Raw genomic sequence first — 20,828 nt, 5'->3', positions numbered from 1 at the left:
AGCCCAGGATGCTTTTGGGAGTGTTTGCTGCCAGGGCACGCCGATGGACAGGTACCGAACAATTATTGGGCAACGCAGCTGTGTGCTGTTTTCCTAGCATAAACTACGGCTATATTTCTTGCACAACAGTTGGGAAGAATATCGTGCTATATAAATATAAGCTGTTGATCTTTCTGTACACCAAAATGCAGCTTTTAATGCATGCACACAAATTACAGTTGTGAAGAGTAGTTGTATCTTGTGCATCAGGGAAGCAAAAGAGTATCTTGTGCATTTTGAGCATATTCTTTCTTAGCATGAAAGCGTAGCTCTAGCACTTGCAACGGAAGATGGTGCTTTACCAATCTGAGGCATGAATTTCAGTGCCAAAATTTTAAAGATCATCCACGCAGGCAAATTAATGTCAGCTGATCTTTAGTAACTGTCAGTGGGATAAGGACAATGGAATTAGAGTTAGTTCAGACCTTTATTGCTTGTTTTTAATGCTCGACTCTTCAGGGCAAGCCCCTTAAGACGCAGATTGTTACAAACAGAAATACATGCAGTTTATCTCCAACTCTGCTCTCACAGGAGCTGAGAGCTGTCTGGTACAGATCCAAAAGTATGACTGGGGTCATACTTGGATGGCATATCCAAAAGTATGACTCTATGGAAGAGCTGGATACAAGATACCTAAGAATGTAGTGAAGTGCGTCTCCAGAAGTAGCCTCTCTTGGCATGTCTAGTGTGTAATCTATGCAGGAGCATAAAGCACTTCCTTTTCCAAATGAAGATTAAGAACCCCAGGGGAAGACAGGTTCTTTTTCTTGTCCTACCAGAGGTTGTATTTAGTCCATGCAAAGAGATGTAAATGAATTATATGCTTGAGGTTTAAAGACTTCTCAATGTGCCACCTGTCAAAAGGGAGCCCCTAGATGTAGCACAGAATCCATACATTTTGTTTTCAGTTACCGAATGGTGTGGAGAGGGGAACACAAAAACAGACATTAAAAATTAAGAATTGCTTTGCTTGACTGTTTTGCTATAACAATATAAAATTCTTAAACTCCTTTTTAATTTCCTTTATGTTTTGATGCAGCCGGTCAAACATGAACTGAGTTTATTTCCCCTGTAATGTGAGGGTGTACCATAGTTGGGTTTAAAGTAGCTTCCCAGGAGCAGTGTGACTATGGCAACAGATCCACAACTACTTTGCCCCTCTGTAATGTTGGAGAGAATTTAAGCAAATAAAATTTAAGATTGGAAGTTGTTATTTGTGTGTGGTGTGGTTGCGTTTTGTTTGTTTGTTTGGTTTTTTTTACTTGACACTCTCAGGGAATGTCAGCAATCCCTATTCTCATCACAGTTGTGAACATTCTCTGCATGGTGTCTTCACTGTGTCCTCAAGTCAAACTTGCAAGAGCTTTATTTGAGCTCCAGTGAAAAACTCCTTGCAGAGAACTTGGGGTTATGAGGAATATAGCTTGTCCTAGATTTGCTGCATTTGCAGCATCTGTAGCTTTTGTCAGCTCTTATTGTAGAGATGAGTGATGGCATAAACCACTGCTTTTTTGGTTGAAAACATGGCTTTAACATTGTATTCCAGTATTGGCTCCAATACTGTCACATAGTAGTTTTCTCAAGAAAAGATTGAATGTAGCGAATATAGTCTTTTCTTTCACTGAACATATCAATGTAGCTTTATGTGTGGTGTTCTTTTTTGATTAGTGCCCTACTTCAGCATGACTACCTATGCCTTTTAATAAGTGATTAGAAATGAAAGTTGACAGATGATTTAGGGTACTAGGAACATATTTATATGTGAATTTGCCCTCTTCTAAGTTTGTGGTTTTTTTTTTTTTTTTTTTTTTTTTTTTTTTAAGGAAGTCAAATTAGGAGTTAAGAACTGTATTTTCTGAAGCCACATGAATATTGGTAGAGTGTTTCTCTTGCATGTGCCAAGGACTATATCCAGGAAATGCACTGAAAGGTATTTCTTAAACTAGAGTCAGTGTGCCTTAGTAGAGGAGCTGTGAATAAGAAACTGGCTGTAGTGTACATGACAATAGGTGTTGTGTTTGGGGAAAAAAGCTACTATTCAGTTTCCTCAGGTATAAATACTAAGAGCAATCTTGCTCAACTTAGATGAAAATGACATAAAACATTCTGTTAGCACAAAACCAATTCTTTAGGAGATGTAGTCTATACAAAGGAGGGTTAGAATGTGGTGCAGAAAGGACTTGATTACCCCAAAATAATAGATATAATATGAAATTATGGTGTGGTTTTTAAAAGGATAAAAAAAGACATAGTGATGAACTTGAACCCTAAAAACAAATTTCTACTGTAACTTGAGAGCTGCTCTGCTGGAAGCAATTGAGGAGGGCAGCATGGATAGATTAAGTGATCAGAGGATAATGCTGAGTTACTAGCATGATTCTTGGGTAAATACGTTGGAGGTATTTTCAGTACAGTAAAGAAGGCTTAGTGCTGTTATATGTAGTCATAAGACCTTACCTGGAGTACTGCATACAAGCCCAGTCATTCATAATTGCGGAACATGAACTGAAGCTAGAACAAGTACAAACAAGGGCTGTATTTTATTTTTTTTTTTTCAGGACAAAAAAATCCTGAAAGAGCGAGCAGTGTGAAGAGTAAGAACCCAGTGCTGCAGCGTGACAGGACAGTGGAGTCTATTCTTTGGCTATCATGGGCAACACATTCCTTTTCCCCAACTTAACTGAGTTCCACTTTAAAAATAGTTAGGATGTTGGCTTTCGCTGCTCCCTTTAGAAAGCTACTCAGAATGTATGGTTAGAAACACACCAGCATCATAGGTTTCACTGAGTAGAAATTGAGACTGAAGTAGTATTTCTGAGTTTGCTTATTGACTTGTTCTGGTCAGCAGGAAGGACTTCTAACTTACGAATTCTCTTTTGTTAAGATCCTAAAGCTTTCACTGATTAGAATTTATTTATTTCCCTTCTTGCTGATTGCTTTGCAATTACATGAATTTTCAGTAATAAATACATTCATCAAATATTTACAAAACTATTCTCAATTCTGACAGAAGTAGAGGGCTAATTACACCAAGATATATAGTTACACCTTATTGCTGAGTTGCAAAGTAGCTGTCATCTAAAACTAGAAATACAACATTTGACAGTTCGGGTTACTGGACAGCTTTCATCTGCTGTGCCCTCAAAATACCTCAGTTATCTCAGTGGTACCTTATAAGTACAGACCCACAGTTTCTTTGTAACCTTGCTATAACAGATACAATAAAGGTCATCTGTTTTATTTGAAAATACAAACGAGATTGCAGTAATTTTTATTCTTGTCTTAAACAAAATTAAAGCAAAAATGAGCTCAACTCTGTCTTTATTTTACACAGGGGTAGTGTTATTTGGGTCTGACAGATTTTTAAAGAATTTTACTGACCCTGTATATGTGATACCTAATTTTCAAAAGTGGATGCCTAAAATTAGATATGTCTATCTGTAGCCTTGGTCTAGTTTTCAGAGGAACTGGAAACCGAGAGGAGGACTCTCTTTCAGCACTGGCTGAAAGAGAGTTTCCGATACTGACAGGACAAGCTGTGTCAGAGTACTCTGAAAACCCAAGGCTATTTTGTGCTTCCTGATTCAAAAATATACCAGCATATTTTTTTTATTAAATCTTAATAAAATTCTTTGAGAGAATTATTTATTTGAACTGTTAAATTCTTCATCAAAATCGTTTCTTCTTTGAAGCATCCCCTGGAAAGTTGGAGTGGTGGACTCTATTCAGCTTAAGCATCGAATTCAGAGATCTAGCTATGAAATCTGTTTCTTAGCGTCTGTATTTCAGATATTGCCAGTGTGTGTTGCCTGTGCAGAGAATAAGCTTAGCTGCCACTTTCAGACCTGTGGGACCATAATACTTCTGGGGGACATCAGTAGGGCAGTTGCGGGCACCCAAATGTCATGCTCAGATGCTTGGCTATGCTTTTTTTTCTCAAATGTGTGACTGCAAAGGGAGAAATAACTTGCCCAGTTTATTTTTATTAATGTATCTTAAAGTCTGTCTTTCCTGATTGAGCCATACATCCTTTCCCTCTTTGATTCTGCTGATGGGGATGTAATATGCTTATTTAGACATAAATTTTTAAGGGCTATCATCACTACCTTCACTTTTACTTTTTCCTTTCGCTTAGGGGAGCTTTTCTGCTCCTGATTTTTTTTAAGAGAGTGAGTTCTTAAAAGCAACAAATCTTTAAATGATCAAGTAAAGAAATACTTCAAATGTTGCCCGGTGAAGTGATTTTGCAATTTCAGATCATAAAGGATCCTTCCTGTGAAGGAAACATTGTGTTTGACTAGCTCATGCTTGGATGTCCACTGTAGGCGTAGGCAGATGAGTCTCTCTTGTGTGTATTGTCTCCTGGAATTGGACATGATGGAAACAGTAAACATAACTGCTTTCTTTCCATGTATGTTGCGAGCTTACTCGAAAATCAATCTTTGAGAGCCCATCTGATAAAATACAATTACTCTTAGGTTACAAGTAAAGGGGATGCAAAGCATAAGAACTTTTACAACTCAAGTGCATTTAAACTTCAAAAAACAATCCAGTGAACCCCACCTACCCCTCCCCCAAACAAAAAGTTGCACTGTAAATAAGGCTTTTTTCTTAATTTTAGAGGAAAACTTGCTGGCCATATAATCAATCCAATAGCTGTTACTGTAATTAAACTGTTCTTATTGGTTTAACTTCCCATTAATAAGTTATAAAGTGTAACAGTGTTGACAGTTACATAGAATGTTGTTGATCTGAATTAAATTTTAAATTGTCAATACTGGATTTTCTGTTTATTCTTATTATAATCCAGGCATTTTGTCGCAACCTAATAAATGCAATTTTTTTTTTCCAGATCTGTTTCCTCCTATTTGCTGTTCTCTACATAGTTTCCTACTTCATAATCACAAGATACAAAAGGAAAGCAGGTAAGCATGGACTTTTTTTTGCTGTATTAGAAAATAATTTTGTTTTTTCAAGTGACTAGGTGATTCTTTTTCTCTCTACCCGCACAAGGAAAGTGGAAGAACTAGATCTCTGCCCAAAGTGTTTCTCAGGCTGCTGGCCTATGGCAGCCTGGACTGATCTGATTGTACATACTGCTGTCTTGCCCTTTGTCTGCTCCCTTTATCCCTGCACCACGAGTTTCCATCACCTCCCTTGTGTCCATCTGGCACTTCTCGGACCCTTCAGTGTGCCTTCTACTATCACTGACCAAGGGAGGGAGTGCACTGGAGCATCTCAGAAAAGAATCAGTGAGTGCTGTAGCTGGCACTCCGCGACTGAGTGAGGGTGGGTGGCTGTTACGGAGGTGGTGTGGATGGCCACAGTCGGGTGTTCTGTTTTGCCTCTGTGGCAGCCTAAATTTTATCTATTTTGAAAGGGGAAAATTTCAAGTAGATGCTTCTACCTCCCTTACCTCTAGATTCTGTTCGTTCTCCTTTCATGTCATCTTTTCCAGAGTAAATATCTTCAGGCTGTGTTCTAGCACCAAAATCAGATTCAGAGCTTTAGCTGGTAAAGTGAAAGGGTTGCCAGTAATACAGAAGGGAAGTAGCTGATTTCTTATAAAAATCCTGCTTTGCTCAAGTACAGTTATTTCAGTGTTCTTAGCCTACTCCTTATGACCTCACCACTGAAGTCTTATTCCTTGAGATCATACTGTATTTTTTTTTTCCTTTAGAAACATTGTCTGTTTGAAACTAGTCTGTAGGAACCCCTGTCACTTTCTTCTAAATAAAAATAGTATAAAAATCTATATAAAATGGCAGAATCTTTGACTCTTGACAGCCTATCTGGGACCTTGGTATTTGGTAATAGTCACGCTGGAGAGGCATTCTTATGCACGATCTTGGCACTTTGAACTTTAATGGAAACTGTTTATTGAACTGTAATGACCTGTGTTATGATAGAGCTGCTCTTATAGATGGATTCATGTTTCAAAAAATAAGCTCTTCAAGAAATTTAATACCTTTAAAAAAAAAGTGCACCTCTTTAAACATGGGAAATAGTTAAACAAGCGAGTAAGACAATACTATCTTCTGATCCTGATATGTATTTTGGATACTACAAAGCTGCTACCATTTGGAGATAGGGAAGAACAGGGAGGGGGAATGGGTTTGGCAAACACTATTGGATGGAAAGACACTTTTATTACCTTTTTGGCAGTCGATCTCATCAGCTAGTGAGAGGAACTGCTCTGCAGCTGTCCTGACTTAATGAAAGCTTTGTGAGCATTTAGTTAGGCAAACTTTGTAGCCTGCTAGGATCTTCCTGATGAGACATGTCTGAAGAGTTAACATGTCTGGAATTCTTTCAGAACAAATTGTTTGCTGTTTCTACAACAAGCTCTTTAGCTAAAATGATTCATAAGGGACCTTGACTTAGTCTCTCAAAACACCACGAGATTCCCATCAAAAAACCAGAAACAATAACCCAATGTACTTTCACGGAAGAATTTCAAAATAGCGTGATGTTAGTGGCTACATGTTTATTTCAAGTGTGTGCGTGACTCTTAAGAACTTGAAACACCTGGCTGCATTTATTCTTAGATTTTTAAAATAAATTTGAGTTACCTCTTGTGGAAAACCTGGGAGACTTAGAAGAAGAAAGATGACTTAAATTATTTCAAATGTAGAAATGTGTACACTTGTGTACAGATGTATGTAGAGAACAATATAAGAATCAACGAAGGATATATTAGTGATTGACCTCTGAATTAAATGTTGATAATATTTCAAAAAGTTGGAATATTAATTGAGGAATAAGTTAAGAAAAATGATCTAAAATGTGATAAGCCAGAGGGGAAGCCATGGTATCTTAAATCCAAAACAAGAACCACCACCCTCCTTCACCCCCTCCCCCAAATCCCCAGGCGTTGGGAGGAGGGATGAGTAAGGGGAGGCAACTGAGTGGTCATCACTACTGTTCCTGGTATGCTTTCTGGTTTTTAAAAATGTCAGTACTGAAAATGAAACATCTATTTAGGGATTTATAGCAGTAGTTAGTATGGACCCTAAGACTTCCCTGTAGCTTGCCAGCTCTCTGTGGTTTCAGAGATGCCCGAAGGGACAGTTCTAGCAGCAGTGGTGGTAGTAGTAGTCTGAAAGCTTGTTTGCCGTAGAGCCCCCTGGAAGATGTTTCCAAGAGGTTTTGATCTGTGCATTTAAATAAAGTGAAATAACTTCATAGTTACATTGATTGAAGAGAGTTTAAAAGTAGCAAAAAAAAAAAGTGATCATTTTTGGTAGGAACACTTTCAAAATATTGATGCTAATAAATTGGCTTAGTAATTCTAAATTTCAATTGTAAATTAAAATTATTCCTATGTATATAAGCTTTAGCCTGAGGAAAGAAGACTAAGTATTGAATATAACCTGCTGTAATTTAATTTTCAGATGAGCAAGAGGATGAAGATGCCATCGTTAACAGAATATCGTATGTATAGCTCTTTTTCTTTTCAGAACTTCTTTTCCTGAATATAGTTATGATGGGAATCTTGTATGCTTCCAAATAAATAACAGTCCATTTTAAATATAACAGTAAATAGATTGCTAGAGGGCAGAGGAAAAAGATTTGATCAAGTTGCACCTTGTCTTATGAAAGGCACGACAAGAGCGGTTTGGTCTAGGGCTTTTTTCACCTGTGGTTTTTCTGGTAGGCATGAAGTTGGCCAGAATATTGCATGAGAACCTGATGCAAGAGGTAGAATTCAGTGCAACACCTGCACCTAAATTTAGGTCTCTAAAGTGTAGGTGTTTATATAGGAGGTAGGTGTTTAAGTTCCCACTGCAGTTGATGGAAGCCCAGTGAAGGGAAGCAAAGGATCTTGGAAAGAAAGTTAGTGCACTCTGAAGTAGACATCTGTATTTGATCATCTTAAAAAAAAAAAAAAAAAAAAAAAAAAAAAAAAAAAAAAAAAAAAAAGGCAGCTTAAAGAATAACAAATGGAAGATGAGCAGTTGCCAGACCTGCTGGTCTGCCAGCAACTCTCTCTCCTCTTCCTGGTCCTTTGTAAAGCTAGATATTAATCTCTCCTATTTAAATATGTCTGAAGATTTACAGAACATCTGTGAGCTGTTGCTGCCCTCTGTTTCATGATTTGCTAAACTATGTGGGCTTGCTACTTGCTTATTACAGTGTTCTTAGTTCTTCCATGGTGGTGCTGTCATCCCCTTGGAAGGAGAGCTCGTTGGGTATTTTATTGATTTGTCTTGTACCCTGGGAAAGTGCCGAGTACATTGCAAGCTGTTCACTTTTAGTTGTGCATTTGTGGCAAGCTTGAAAGATGTACAAAGATGATGTAAATCTTAGGTGCACTTCTCCCAGTAGTGTCTGATACCAGTACTTTTTATGAATTTGAAATACTTACTTGCCACAAGGTCTACTTCAGATCTAGAGAAAAATAGGCACTTTTAAATGCTATGAAGCTCTTTCCTCTCAAGTGGAGGAGTGTCTCTCCTGTGCTTTTAAAGACTACAGTGAGGGCTCTTCTAGATTGAATGATTTTCATAGCAGCTGTGGTCTTAATTTTTCAATATTCAAAGAGTACAATTTGTCTTGTTAACTGTTATCCCCCCTGCATCTATTTTCTAGTTTAGCTTTAAAATGCAACAAATATCAATTGTAGATACTGTGTTTTTCATGCAAAACAGTGTAAGACAAGATTAGCACTTCCATCAGAGTAGCCTTTCATTAAGTGTTGTTATAAATATAAAATGCTTCTTATTCTTTCAGCCTAAGCTTTCTTGTTCCTTAAATGTGCATGTTATTGTCCAAAAAGCAATAACTGTCAAACATATGCAGATTGATAGTTCTTTGCATAGCGTGATTGTCAGGACTGAAGAGGTGGGTGGGGGGAGAAAACAAGGCCAAACTGCTGTAATGCCTTGAAAGGCTGTTGTGTGTTAGGTTTCACAATTCTGGCTTAGAATACTTAAACATCCTTAAATAAAAGAAAAAATACCTCAGAAACCAACAACAAAAACAGATAAGAATATTTTTTTAAATAAAATGAGTCAACCAGACTTTCTTCTTTAAGTATTGTGAGAATGAAAAATGGATTTGTAGACTGTTAAGGAAAAGTAAGATCTCAGTAAGCAACTTACTGACATTCCTGTTGTAGGAATGGTCTATTTAAGTTTATCTTCTGTCATGCAATTTTGAGAATTATTTCTATTTTTATTCTAGCATTGGATTAGTTCTGTAAGAATGTTTTTGTTAGTCTTATTATTATAGAATACAGTTCTTTTCAATGCCACAAGATGGCATTTGACGTACTGTTTGGGATGTAAAAAGAATAAGCTTAAATATTTTAAGTAATTCTGACAATTTTTCTGTATTGACTTTACAGCTATCAGAAAACCCCAAGCTATGTTCTGCTTTTAAAAATTGTAGTAGGAATGTAAGATGCAATTTTTTTTCATTCTGAGTGTGTATGTGGGAAATGGGAACTAAAATAGGAGGCTTATGAAAAGATACTCGATGAACTCCTCCAGTAGTTTAAACTGTGTATGACATTGGAATCGAATGCATGCAATTCCCAAGATAGTAATTGTGGTAGTTGGTAAAAGCTAGTTATTTTGACTGGATTCTGTAAAATACTTGGTATTTTAAATTTGCTTTTGGGAAGTGAAATATTGTGGAAGTCAGTTTCTCCTGCCCGTTTACCATGTAAGAATGTGTTGCCTTCAGACACTGATGAATAGGTAGGCTAACTACTTTTCTTTTTTCCCTGCCCTGTTCAGAGCATGTTGGTGGTAACAGTGGTACATTTCTTTAAATTTCAGGCTGTTCTTGAGTACCTTCACTCTAGCAGTTTCAGCTGGTGCAGTCCTGCTTCTGCCTTTCTCAATAATCAGCAATGAGATCCTGCTTTCTTTTCCACAAAACTACTATATTCAGTGGTTAAATGGCTCACTAATTCATGGTTAGTACTCAGCGTAATGTAATTAAAATGGATGTCTTCATTATATGTGCACAGATATGTTCTTATTTTCAAACTAATAATTCCATTTTCATTTGAGATGCTAATTGAATTGTTAATATGTTGTTGGCTAGTTCATTTTGCTGCTGTGTGATATATCACAAAAGTCTGTCGTAACTGTTCTGTTGGGTTTTTTTTAAAGAAATATGCAGACTTGATGGAATTTAACCAAATTCACTGCTTTGAATATTAATGTAGAATAAGAGCTACTAGAAGCTAACTTTAAAACACAGTGTTCAAACTTCTTCCTTGTGTGTTAATGCAAGATTCATAAGCCTGTCTCTTTATGATTATGGTACGTATAAATTTATTCTCAAAATAGATAACTTGTTTTAAGAAACTTGCTAGCTATGAGCAGTTGGGATTAGATACTTAAATTAAACTGTTAGCGATTTGTTTGTAAACAAGTAAAATTACAGAATGTAAGTGTAGCGAGTATGATAAAGAGGCACAATAAAAATGACCTATTTTAAGGAAAATGAGATGCAAGGAAAGAATATTACTTGTACTTGCAGCAACGATGCGTGGATATCTGGCAGAGTGAATTTTGCATGCTTTCCAGTATTAGTTAACATGCTTATGACTATGACATGTATAAAGGATACTAATACTTGAAAATAATTTGGGCACTTCTACGTGTCTGAGGGAAATAACTGGTTGAAACAGGACGTTCTTTCGTAGATTTGGCTGGAGAAAGGAGATAGTACTTCCGCTATGTGAAACAATTTATTTAACCTGGAACAAATAATTTACAAGTTAACTGTGCTGTTCTTTTGTTGTTCTTGTGAAGAGATAGTAATTGGGTTTTGGAGGATTTCTCTCTGAAAAAAGTATGCTTTTTGCTGGCTGTCTAATATTACTCAAAAATAGCAAATTCATGAATTTCCAGATCCCTAACTTGCAAGGGTGGGTTATTTGTTTTGTGTGTGTGTGTTTTTTTTTTTTTTTTTAAGAATAAAGAAGTTTACAACAAATTAGATGTGGATATGTGAAGATAAGAAATAATGCATATTGTCTGTCATCTTTCTGGAACTAGTTGAGTATTTTTTGTGTTATCTGGACACTAAAGGATTATTATTATTTTTTTTTTTTTTTAAACCCATGAATAAGGAGGAGCTGACTGTGGGTATGGTGGTCAATGGTGACTCTGACTGTGGTGACAGTAGTTTAAGATTTGAGAAAAGTGAGGAAGGAAAAATAGTAGAATAAAGACATTAGATTTTGAGAGAGTAGACTCTGTCCTCGTCAGGAAATTTTGATGTGGGATCTTACTGGAGAATGCCCTGAAGGGAAGGGAAGCCAGGATAAATGCTTGCTTTCAAGGATACCGAGTACCAAGGTACTTCAAGTACCATCATGTGCACCTTGGTGTGCAAGAAAATAAGCAGGTGTAATAAGAGATTGACTTGGCTTAATGAGGAACTCCTGAGCTCAAAACCAAAAAGAACGTGTACAGAAGGTAGAAGTAGGAGTGAACTGCCCAGGAGGGCTATAGAAATATCAGCTGTGTTAATATCCTGGTGTGAAATTAGGAAAGCCAGGGCCCAGCTGGATTTGCAAGTGATGCAGGGTTGTCTAGAGCCAGCTGCTTCTCTGAAACATGCAGTGAGGGGCAAGAAGCAGTGTTTTCAGGACATAAAGCAACAATTCTTCGCAGCGGGGGCGGTTGAACACTGGAAATGGTTGACCAGAGAGCCTGGGAGATCTAAATCCTTGGAAGTTCTGGGAGATCTAAATCTTTGGAAGTTTTCCAAAACTCAGCTGGCAACCCTGATTGCCCTGAGCAACCTGATTGCACCTGCACCTGAGCTGTTTTAAGCAGCAGATCTGACAACATGACTTCAGAGGTTCTTTCTTGTCAAGTTGTTCTGTGATCTGTTGTCACACGTCATGAAGAGATTGATAATTTTGTATGTCTCCTACTTGGAGGGAAAAAAACCCTAACTCTTGTTTTTCACACTGATTTAGCTGCTCAGACATTCTTTACTTCCAGACATGAAAAAGAAAAAAATAATGGAAAATAATCCTTCCTTCTGTGTCTGAATTGACTTTAGAAAAACTACAGTAAAATATTTCAGAGGGTGAAAATTATATAATAACCAATTCAGAAATTTTTACTCTGACAGAGTTGCTACAGTACTTGAGAAAAATTGGGTTAGTTGGAACGCTGCTGGAAAAAGTAGCTGTCACATAGGAACGCCTTTGCATTTTTCCAGTGACCATCTTCTTTCGATTTTAATGTGATAATCTTTTGAATGTACCACTTTACGCATGCAGAGTGTAAATCCAATAGTAATGGTTAGCAAGGAAGTAAATTCAGCATCTTGGTGTTTCCAAGTGTGACTGCGTATTGCAAAGCTTATGCTAGGGTTACACGTGACTGAACTAAACCAAGAGTTACCACAGCTGGTGTGAAGCCTTCAGAAACATCAGTAGATTTTGGATTTGACCACGGGCTTCCGTTACTGCAACCTGACAAAAATTAGTGTATTTGTTTCAAAACCTTACCTAGGGGAAGGGCTCCCTCTTGTGGTATTCACTAGGTTTGCACAACGGCATCGCACTGCTCTGTAAAAACCTATTCCATGTAGTGGCAGCACCTTTTTGAAGTTAGTTGTGAAATACCTGTGCAAGTTTTGAGAGCTGATAGTGCTGTCACAAGCACTCAAGTTCAGAAAACGTTCATATCTCCATAACACTCTGTCTAGTGTAGCCTTCATGTACGGTTTGCTTACTGCTTTGCAAATGTTATCAAATGAGAAGATTTGTAATGCTGTAAAACACTGGTTTTGCTAGATTTATCAGTAACAGATACAGTCTGAGGCACTTGAATGTAACATTATGGGGTTTTATACTGTAGATTGTTGCATTAGTTGTGGCATATGGAAAAATATATGCCTCTAATTTTTAAAACTAGGCAGAAAGCCCATGCCTGGATCCAGTATAAACACTCTTACCTAATGCATGTTGAACTAAACCCAGAAATATTTCTGACAGCTCAATGTTCACTTGTGCTGTTGTTCGATACAACCACCAGGTGGGGGTAAAACGTAATGAAACTGCCGTGAATAAGAAAGACTAAAAATTGCTGAGGGACTATTCTGTTTGCCAAAGACAGATATTTTCAATTTTTGTGTTTTATTAACTTGTTTTATGGGGGATATTCTTAGGTCTCTAAAAATGACAAAAAACCCCAACCAACTAAAATTAAAATATTCCAATAGACTGTGTAAGCAGTGTGTTCATGCAATTTTATGATGCAGCCAGTGTAGTAGGAAATAATTATTTTTCTTGGTCTCTTTTAATTTGATTTTTGAACTATCAAATATGGATAAGATACTGCAGGGGAAGAAGAGGGCCCTGTATGTTCCTTATTTTGAGGAAAGTGTATACGTATATCAGCAGGAGTACAGCACTGTCCTTACCTCTCATAACTTTACATGCATATGGTAGCTCCGTAGTTTAATATTCTGTAAATAAGGTTCCTATCAGCTGTTAATGTGTACGCTTCTGGGTTTTAACTTCTTAAAAATCACCCTGGATGTGTACCACTCTCCTTTCCCTTAAAATGCTCTGTACATACTATGCAGCTCCTAAGCACTGTTTTACATTGTGTATATACATGTAATAGAGCTGCTGAAATTAGGACAACCAGGTATTCAGCTTTACATCAGGTAACTGAATGCACTCTCCGTCTTCAGTTAGAAAAACGGCTGAAATAAGACCCCCACCCCCATCTAATAGTATTTCTGCTCTAATGCCGGTGTCTTAATTTTCGGGGGGGAAGGGGGGAGGAAGACAAAAAAATAAAAGTACACAGAGTGCTTTTGAGTTAATGTACCCCTAGTAAGGGCTGTTAATGACATTCTTGCTGATGTTGCTATGCGTGAATGTTTCTTGAATGGTAACAGGAGCTTCCTGGCTAAGCAAATTCAAAAGGAAAAATCCCGCTCTTTGTTAACTGGAGTTTAGCCACCTTTAGGCAGTCTGTTTTCTTTAGTAATTGAGTATTATATTTCACGCATCTTTTGTAATTTTCTTGTTTTGTTTTCTGTAGCTTATTTGGCTAAGTTTGGTTCCTGGGGTCCTGGTGCTATCAATTGCTGAAGTAGATTTCTTGCCCCCCTGCTGCCTCCTTCCCCCCTCGTTTTTATTTCTCCATGAAATGTAAATAATTTAAATAATTCCATTTAAGGAAAAAGGAAGTATACATGGTGAAAGCATTTTTTAAGGGGGTGTAGGTGAAGATAACTGCTAAGTACTTTAAATTTGGAACTAAATACACCAATTTATCTGAATAACTAATTCCCCAGACATGCAGTAAATGTCTCTTTCCCTATTCTTTCTAAAATGAACAATTTCAAAGAAGAAAATGAACAAGCCTCTACATGAGAATAAAGAAATAAACAAAGCTATTAGTTCAAATTTTCTTATCACGGGGGATGTTCTCTTTTGGGTTTCAGGTGATATAATATAGTCCTGCAGAACTGTGGAAATGTGTGTGTTTTGCAGAAGGTGGGGAACTAAGCCTATTTTTCTCACCTACAAAGTAAAAGCTGTGTTTTCAGGATGCAGACATGTGACACTAGTTAAACCTGCTAGCTACTAAAATGCAGGTAAGCTTCTGCTTTTATAGAGAGGAAACACTGCATTATGCAAAACTTTTGATAGGATGATGATGAGCCCATGTTTAGGCACCAGAAACTGGCACCAGAAAGTGCTCAGCTTAGAAAATCTTAATAGAGCAGATACCCTTAATGGGTATCACATGATCGGTTATCACTTCAGGTTGTTTTCTAAACTTTTTCCCTTCCTGCAGATGTCACATGTGTCTTACAGATGTCCTAGTTTTAGTCAGTTGTTGATTTTTCACCTAGATCACAGGATGGTTGAGGTTGGAAGGGACCTCTGGAAATCGTCTAATCTGACCTCCCTGCTCAAAGCGGGGTCAGTTAGAGAAGGCAGCTCAAGGCAGTGCCCATTCAGGTTTGGAATATGTTGAAGGATGGATATTACAAGACCTCTGTGGACAATCTGTTGTGGTGTTTGACTGCATTTACAGTGGAAAAAGTTCAGTGTTCTTTTTGTTGTGCTTTTTTTTTTTTTTTTTCTTTCCTCTTACGTTTAGGTTTTCTGTTTTTTCAATTCATGCTCATTCCTTCTTCTCCACTCATTGGATACAACTGTGAAGAGTCCAACTCTTACTTTCCTTTCTCCCTCCCACATCAGATATTTGTATACATTGATAAAATCTCCCAGAGTCCTCTCTTCTCAAGCCTAAACAATTCCAGCTTTCATAGCCTCTGCTTGTGTGACGGATGCTCCAATCCTTTAATCATCTTTGTGGTCTTTTGCTGGACTTGCTCCAGTATGACCATGTCTGTCTCATACAGAGGAGCCCACAACTGGATGCAATGCTCCAGATGTGTGCCACCAGCGCTGAGCAGAGAGGAAGGATCACCTCCCTCGACCTGCTGGCAACCTTTCTCGTGCAGCCCAGGGTGCTGTTGGCCACCTCTGCTGCAATGGCACGTTGCTGGCTTGTGTTCAACTTCATGTCCAACAGAACCTCTAAGGGTTTTTCTACAAAGCTGCTTTTGGGACAATTAGTCACCAGTGTGCTCTCTGACCATTTGTCCAGCCTGTTTGAGGTTCATCTGAGTGGCAGGCCACTGTTCTTCCCCATCATGTATCTTCAGCAAACTTGCTGAGGGTGCACTCTCTCCCATTATCCAGGTCATTAATGAAGATGTTAAACCCAGTATAGACCCTCTGGAGTATACCACTGTTGACTGGCTTCCAACCTGACTTTGTGCTGCTTGTCACAGTCCTTTGAACCCAGATGCTCAGCCAGTTCTCAGTCCATCTCAGAGTCCACTTCCCTGGCTCATACTTCATTAATTAAACTATAAGGAGATTTATGGGAGATGATGTTCAAAGCCTTGCGAAAGTTGAGATAAACAACATCCACTGCTCTCCTCTTGCCCACTGAGCCAATTGTCTCATTGTGGAAGGCAGCTGTTGCTGTCACCACGATACCTTCTTATGATTTGGAGGTGATAATGGCATTCGCGTATTGCTCCTGTTAAAATCCATGACTTGTCAAAGTTTCTCTTGAGGAAGAAATACGGAAGGAAGAGAATACACAGAACTGAATTTTGTGAGATTTGCTGGTAGTAGTAAAATACTTTTGTCCTGAAAACTTCTAAAACTGTTATCTAAAGAACCTTCAGTGGAGTATTGTGGAAGTAGTCCACCTGAGTTTGAAGTCTGTCTCTCAAGATTTCAGACATTTGCTGCTATTTAAGTTGGTATCCAATTTTTGTTTGACGATCACTATGCAGAGAAATAGGTATTTTTCAACAATGGCCTGTAACTAACCAAGTATCCATAAAAGCCTGGCTTCTGTTAGCACTTTTATGTATAGTATGTTGTTATGTGTAAGGGAGGAAAATGTAATATCTTTAACTTTTAAAGCTGAGAAACCTATAATGTAAACTTGTTCTTGTTTGTTGCAGGTTTATGGAATCTTGCTTCTCTCTTTTCAAATTTATGTTTATTTGTGTTGATGCCCTTTGCCTTTTTCTTCCTGGAATCAGAAGGATTTGCTGGCTTAAAAAAGGTAGGAAAATACTGTTAAATACAAAGTAATTACAGTATATATTCCGTTTTCAGCCCTCATTTCTGATGAAACTGAAATTACAAATTTGGGAGGATTTGGCGCTGGAATGCATATGCTTATGTGAATGTCTATATACAGATGCACACTCCTGCACAAGCAGTTGAAGTGAATATACAGTGTCTGGCTGCAACTAAGCTTAAGGGAAAGGAAAAAGGGTCTTAAAAAGCTGTGTATACTGAGATCAAGAAAATGAATTAACTCAACTCTTTTTTTAATAATGAAATGTTTTAATCAAGACACTATTTTGGGGGAAATGGTTTTGTTGGGATGCTAAAAAAAGAGAAGATTCAATAAATACGCTAGGAATAAAGTAACCAGGGAAAGAAGTACAGGCTTCTTACTAATGGGAAGGGTGATTAAATAACAGATGACCCAGAGAAAACAAGCTTACTTTGTGAATTTTTAAAGATTGCAAGCATTCCAAAAAAGGTTCATGTATGGTCAGTATTAACAAAAGTATATGAATAAAGCTGTTTTTAAATGGGTAGAGAAAACCTAAAAATACTCAATTTCGTTGAATATATTCAAGTTGAGAGCGTTGAGTATTTCAGTTAAGCGTGGGATTTGGCAAAGCAATTTCTGAACAATAAGATGATAACGGTTATATTAATATGTGAACTAAAGAAATATAATGAAAAATTACTATAATGGGAGGCACAGAAAAATGAATTTCAAATCATAAATATAAAATAAATTTAACTGGAATGACTGCCTGGGGACCACTTTTAGCAAGTTTTCATTAATCTTTATCATCCAAATGATTACACTTTTGTTTTTAATGATACTACACTTGGGGGAATTTTGTGCCCTTTGGATGACAGCTATTGGAAAGCAAAGGATCTTGAAAAGTGGTCTGAAATCAGGAAAACGAAATGTATTAAAGATAGATGCGAAAGACTAAGTCATTGGTGGATCGCACATAATGTAAATCAACGAGGGGATGATTGTGGTGGAAGGAAAACATAATTCCTACTTGCGTTGACAGGAGTTGGCATGGAGGTGATGATGTTGCTATTTTTGTTCTTGGTGGAATTGGGGAAAACTCACCTGAAGTACTGCATTCAGTTTTGGGTTTTAGGGTTTGTGTAGACAGTAAGAGAAAAAGAGGACAGAAAAAAAAAAAAGTACAGCATGAAGGAAACATTTAATTGAGAGAGAATAATGTGAAGAAACAGAGATTTTATTCTATGGCTGAAGCTACCGGGAGATTACATAGACTGAGCAATATAGCTATGTCAGATAGGACCTGCAGGACCAAAGCAAGATGGTGTGTAAATGCTTATTTGGTGTAGCCTGGTCTGAGCTTGATGATGCTACTGCAGTGTTCCTTTGTATTGACCGAACTGTGGATGTATCCACATTACCTTCAGTTACAAGTTTGAATGGCCAAGCTAATGAGTTCAGCTTCAAAGGAGTTTGGTGATGGGCTACTATGATTACCTCTGCTTATCCAACTTGGCTGGAAACCACTGTCCTTTCCTCTTCTTCCTTCACTTTAGGTATCTATAGGGCTAAGACAACTTTTAGCAACTCACTTTGTCCTTTCAGTTTTCAGGTGGAGGCCTTTTGACTCTAAGTATCTAGCCACAGCTAGTGTGTATCTTTTCTTCCAAAAAAGAAATAAGCTAACTGATTTTAGTGGGTTTGTGTGTCCTGCAGTCCAACCGAAACCAAGGATTCTCTCCACTAGTGTATCATATATGGTACTGCTGGTGGGTCCCATTGACTTGTAGATTTCTGTTGGCTCCAACAGATGCATTGTGTATCCTATCTGCATTAAACTTGCACTTTACATAAAACTTAGTAGTTATAGAGTAACTTTTAAATTTATGATACTGGCTATCAATAAAATCCATTCAGGATAAATAGGATCACCTCCAGATGAGCTAGAACATCTGTCTGCAGGTGTCAGGAAAAAGACAATTGTTGGTCCTTTAGAGTAGTTTTGCTTCTTCATGGGGGTAGATGAGATTAGATTTTTAGTATCAAACCCCACCTGTTGTGGGAACCCCCCAGTTTTTGAGATGTTTTATTCCTTTGGCTTCTCCTGGATGTGTTTTGTACAGCCCAGAAGCCAAATGTGATTCCTAGTACAGGCACTCAAGGCCTTTGTCCAGTGTCTGTTCTACCTGGCTGCTCTATTTAAAAGTATCCAAAATGGATGCAGACATGTACTGAATCGTTTTACCAGCTTTGAGTGTACCCTAAAGATATTGGTGAAGATGTAGGAATTGTAGTTCATTTTTATATGAACACACCTTGTGTTGAGTCACTTTTCTTAGAAAGTAAGTGGCAAATGTCATGTCTGGACTAAGTTGATAGTTACAATGAGTCCTCTGTTCAAATTCTGATGCACATAGATGATTCTACTTGCAATAAGCAATAGATACTAAAGTGGTACATCACATAATAGGGTGATTGGAATCTGGGAAAATTTTTGGTTAAATGAGCTCAGGATTATGTGTAAGCTTTTCAGTTCTAGAATCTGTGAAGGGTACTTTCTGTCTTTTTTACTTTCCTTAGAGTTTTGGCACATTGCTCGTCTCTTTTCAGAGAAGATTTTGAGATCATGATTACTTTGTAAAATTCTGGTACTTTAACAAATTATTTTGGTTAGGTTACCCTTGTGCAAGTTTTTTATGTGTTTCTTTTTTAATGTCATATTTTGTCATTCGTCACGTCAGACTAATGGGCCAGAGAGATAAAACGTCACTCAGATGCTATTACTGTTAACTGGCAAAATCAGATTTTAGTGATCTCAGTTTAAAATAACATTTCATATGTTTAGCAAAACTTGCAGCATTTAAGAGAAGAGTGATCAACTGTACATGTGAAGACATTCAATAAGGAGGTTTGGCACAGGATACGTAATCTTAACTTTCAGTTGTGAGTTGGATACAAGGAGTAGGGAAAGCAGTTGACTCTAGATACCCAGTTCAGCTCAAAATTTGGATAAAAAAAAACTGTTCCAGTAGAAGTTTTTATGCAGGTTATCTCGAATTGGTCATAGAATTGCCTTCGTTATTACGAGTAAATAGGTCACTTGAGATTTAGGTGTGCACAGTCAAGATGTCTATTTGGAGGTGTTCATGTAAAGGTTACTTGTTGGATTTTAATAGAAGTTCTGAAAATTAATGATTAAGAGGTTCAGATCTGAAATGGAATGTATTTTTTAATGCATATCTTTGTTCATCTTAAATTGCGGCAGTAATGTTAGTCATTGTCACGTATGGGCCTAACCCCCAAAGTTTTTAGCCATCTGTTCGAGTGTTTATCGTAGATTATGCTATAAAAGTTGATTTTGTGCGTTCACTGTAATGTGAACTTTTTGCAAGCCATGATATTTCATATGGCTTATAGGTTACTATTACAAGCTTTGTATAACTTTTCTTTCCATATTCTTATAAGGAAGCATTGCCCCCTTAAATGTTTAAGTTTCATGAATCAGAATGGGTTTGATTAACCATCTTCCAATTTACTATGGCTTTTTTTTCTTGGTTGCTAGTATACTTTCTAAAAGGCACATGGCCCCTCTTATAGACTCTTTTTGATTCCCTAGGGCAACAGTTTAAAACAACCAAGGACTTGCGTATTGTGCAGGGGAGAGAAATACGGAAATTAGGCACTCACCATGGACGGATGCAGTCTTGTACTGAAAATCAAACTGATTCTCTGCCTCGTTTTTAATTAAAACCACTATGTTAATTCAAAAAGGGCATTTTGGGCCTAAGGGGGTTGACCATGCCCTTTTAAAGAGCTTAAGTACTGTTCCTTGCTATGTGGTTTTTTTTCCATTTAATGGCAGTTGCTAACTTTTGTTATCAGGAAAATAATTATAAAAGCAATATTGGAGGTGGATAATATATGTATGTGTATATCTCTGTGTATATATGTGTACACGCCATGTGTGTATTTATGCACACGTGTATTTTCATGCACACGTGAATTAGGTTTTTCAAGACTGTTTAAGTTGTTGGAGGTCATTGTGACACATTACACCTTAGCTGGTGCTATTAACTGAGCTATTGGAATACCTGAAGTGACTTCAGTCTCCTGCATCAGTATTGAAAGCTTTTTAGTATCTTTCTATATTCTTCTTGTCTTCTTTTTGCAGAGCCTGTGCAT

At 37.5% G+C, this 20,828-nt stretch overlaps 1 protein-coding gene across 2 annotated transcripts in view; it reads left to right on the top strand.

The window, feature by feature from the left end:
• The window catches only part of LMBR1 (limb development membrane protein 1), a 70,294-nt gene that overhangs the window by 10,321 nt on the left and 39,145 nt on the right, over nt 1-20,828 (top strand). For both annotated transcript variants that reach the window (XM_082499526.1, XM_082499525.1), the window contains exons 2-5: nt 4,892-4,964; nt 7,434-7,473; nt 9,825-9,964; nt 16,540-16,643. In XM_082499526.1, the coding sequence (XP_082355652.1) occupies nt 4,892-4,964; nt 7,434-7,473; nt 9,825-9,964; nt 16,540-16,643 (357 nt within the window). The remainder of the gene's footprint in view (nt 1-4,891; nt 4,965-7,433; nt 7,474-9,824; nt 9,965-16,539; nt 16,644-20,828) is intronic.

The sequence above is a fragment of the Vanellus vanellus genome (assembly GCF_965231255.1).
Source record: "Vanellus vanellus genome assembly, chromosome: 2".
NCBI classification, from domain to species: Eukaryota; Metazoa; Chordata; class Aves; order Charadriiformes; family Charadriidae; genus Vanellus; species Vanellus vanellus.
This window is presented reverse-complemented; position numbering and strand designations above follow the sequence as displayed.